The sequence below is a fragment of the Engraulis encrasicolus genome, chromosome 4 (genome assembly GCF_034702125.1).
Source record: "Engraulis encrasicolus isolate BLACKSEA-1 chromosome 4, IST_EnEncr_1.0, whole genome shotgun sequence".
Taxonomy (NCBI): Eukaryota; Metazoa; Chordata; class Actinopteri; order Clupeiformes; family Engraulidae; genus Engraulis; species Engraulis encrasicolus.
The window spans coordinates 50,485,315-50,487,883 of NC_085860.1; the positions used below are offsets into that span (position 1 = coordinate 50,485,315).

A 2,569-nucleotide genomic window follows, 5' to 3' on the forward strand; every position below is an offset into this window, starting at 1 on the left:
ATAATAATAATAATTGTAGTTGTAATAATAACAATAGGGTTAGAGCTATAGAATATAGAATAATGAATTGCATTACTTTTTAACTGTGTGTGTGTGTGTGTGTGTGTGTGTGTGTGTGTGTGTGTGTGTGTGTGTGTGTGTGTGTGTGTGTGTGTGTGTGTGTGTGTGTGTGAAAATCGACCCAAAGCATTGACAGAATGTGGGAGATGTACAACATCAGAAGATTAATTAAATTTCAGAATGTCAAAAGACTAGGAGAGCAGATTTCACGTTTACATAATTTTAATGAAAAAATATTTTGATGACCAAGTTGATAATTTAATGCAGACTTTTTGCACACTTTTTAAAAGCACGCATGCTTGCAGCAAAACAACACAACGTTTGAGAGCATGCTTTACATTGTAACAGAAAAAGTACAAATTTACGGCATTTAATACACATGGTCACCACAGCTTTAAATTAAATGCTCCACAAAACATATCCTGCAAAATAGAGATAATCTAAAACATCTAACTAAAAAGTGCATTTTACACAATTCAATATCAGTTATTTTCATATATTCACAATATTTACCTCGCGCTCCACGAGAACCCTTGTCCCTTTTAATTTTATATTTTTCCATGTTTGACACCATACTTCTGCACTGTATTTGATAAAAACAAGTCTAACAGCTAGGTATTTGGTATACCATTTCCAACAAGCATATCAGTTATTTAAAAGTTGCACTGAATATTATTTGTCGCCATGCCTTGGTCCTGTCTCATACCCTTGCACTTAATTATGATGTTTCACTGGCAACTGTTTAAGGTCTAGAAATGAACAAAATGGACTAATCCGTGAAACCTCGAGCCATCTGCACATTACAAACGACCTTGAAACGCCAGCTGTGAAACTGATGGCACTGTACAGCGCGCACTTATGAGGTTAATTTAACACATCCAGAGTCACGTCGCCTCACACCTCCTTTCTGACAGAATAGTTTGCAGTGCTTCAACTTGTAAACAGCCAGTCCTTACGGGAAGCAAACAAAATCCACATTTGCAGAGGGTAAAGGAGCTGACAAATAATTTATAACATGAGAAACAATATACCACAACATATCTATCCCATCCATGTGAGAAGACAACTACCATTCAAAGCAACACTTAAATTTCTGAAATACATACACACAAAGTAACATTACTGCAACACAGAAATGTCTTGCCTTGATTGAAGCTTTTTTTCGCCTTCGGAGAGAGAGAGAGAGTGTGTGTGAGAAACTTTGGAGAGAGTGGGAGTGATGTCTTGCAGATCTAGGTCTCTGGTACCGTACTGGGCCAGGCCAGCGGGTTTGCGTAAGGTCAATGCACCGCGACAGACTGCAGTGTTGGCGGGTTTGTGAGGGTCTCGCTGGGGGTGGCCGGGCTGCTTTGGCTGGTGGCTGTCTGGGGAGATGTGGGACTTAACGACTGCGGGGAGTTCGACAGGAACGCGGGGATGTGAGGGGGCAGCGACGATAGGCCGGGTACCGCAGCGGGAGTGGGTTTAATTGGCACAGGGATAGCAGGTAAGGTTTGTCCCCCATGGCACAGGGACTTGATGGGCACGCCGTACGCACTGTAATCACTGCTGGCCATTGAGATGGGAGCTGCCGTGTCAATCATATTCGTGTTGTACATGTGGGGCCACGCCGTGGTCAGCTGGTTGTGCAGGGGGTAGCCCGCAGACATGGACTGCATGGTGGAAAAGGCGAGCCCTCCCGGCACCTTGTACTCTCTGGCGATGATGTTCTCGATGGCGAACGGGTGCTTGAAAGTGGACGGCTGGGACACTCCCAGGTTGTAGCTGGACATCTGCGGGAGGTGTGTACCCGTGGCAGCCAGCGCGCTCAGGCGAAGTTTGGCTTGCTGCTGGAGATAGTGCGCGGCGTCCGAGGGCTTGTTCGCGGCAAGCAGTCCGGACTCCATCAGCACTTTGAAACGCTTGCGCCGCCTCAAGAAACTTCCGTTCTCGAACATGTCCCCACAGCCTGGATGCAGCGCCCAGAAGCTGCCCTTCCCAGGCTGATCGGGTCGGCGAGGGATCTTGATGAAGCAGTCGTTAAAAGACAGGTTGTGCCGCAAAGAGTTTTGCCACCGCTGCGTGTTTTCTCTGTAATAGGGGAAACGGTCCATGATGAACTTGTAAATCTCGCTTAGTGGAAGCATCTTCTCCGGACAGCTCTGGATTGCCATGGCGGTCAGAGAGATGTACGAGTATGGAGGTTTCTGGTCGCTGTACGTGTTTCTCCCCGGTCGAGGCATCCTCTTGGATTTGCTGAAGTTGGTGCGTAAAATGCGTAAAAAAGTGCAGGCCCGGGAAATATATTCTCGTCAGAGATCTTAAAAGTAAATTATCGCTTTTCCAAAAGTTCAGGAATATGTGCACGACACTTAATATGTCCCATGAACGGATAGCCAGGTCAAGAAAACTGTTAAAACAGCAAATCTGTTTGTGAGTTTACCGTTGATGTCGGGGGTCCAAAACGTGCATCGGTGAAAGTTGGAAATGTTGTGCGGGCTGTTGTTGTTGTTCGCAGGTGGAAGACACC

The 2,569-nt window shown here is 45.8% G+C and overlaps 1 protein-coding gene across 1 annotated transcript; it reads right to left on the reverse strand.

The window, feature by feature from the left end:
- Positions 1-1,317: 1,317 nt before the first annotated feature.
- On the reverse strand, positions 1,318-2,282 carry foxb1a (forkhead box B1a). Its single transcript, XM_063196248.1, has one exon. It carries the CDS (start codon positions 2,280-2,282, stop codon positions 1,341-1,343), a length of 942 nt encoding a protein of 313 aa, XP_063052318.1. The 3' UTR covers positions 1,318-1,340.
- Between the last annotated feature and the right edge of the window lie 287 nt (positions 2,283-2,569).

What these genes read in the sequence shown, in the direction of transcription:
- foxb1a (XM_063196248.1), bottom strand. Translation starts at nt 2,282, where the DNA reads ATGCCTCGACCGGGGAGAAACACGTACAGCGACCAGAAACCTCCATAC.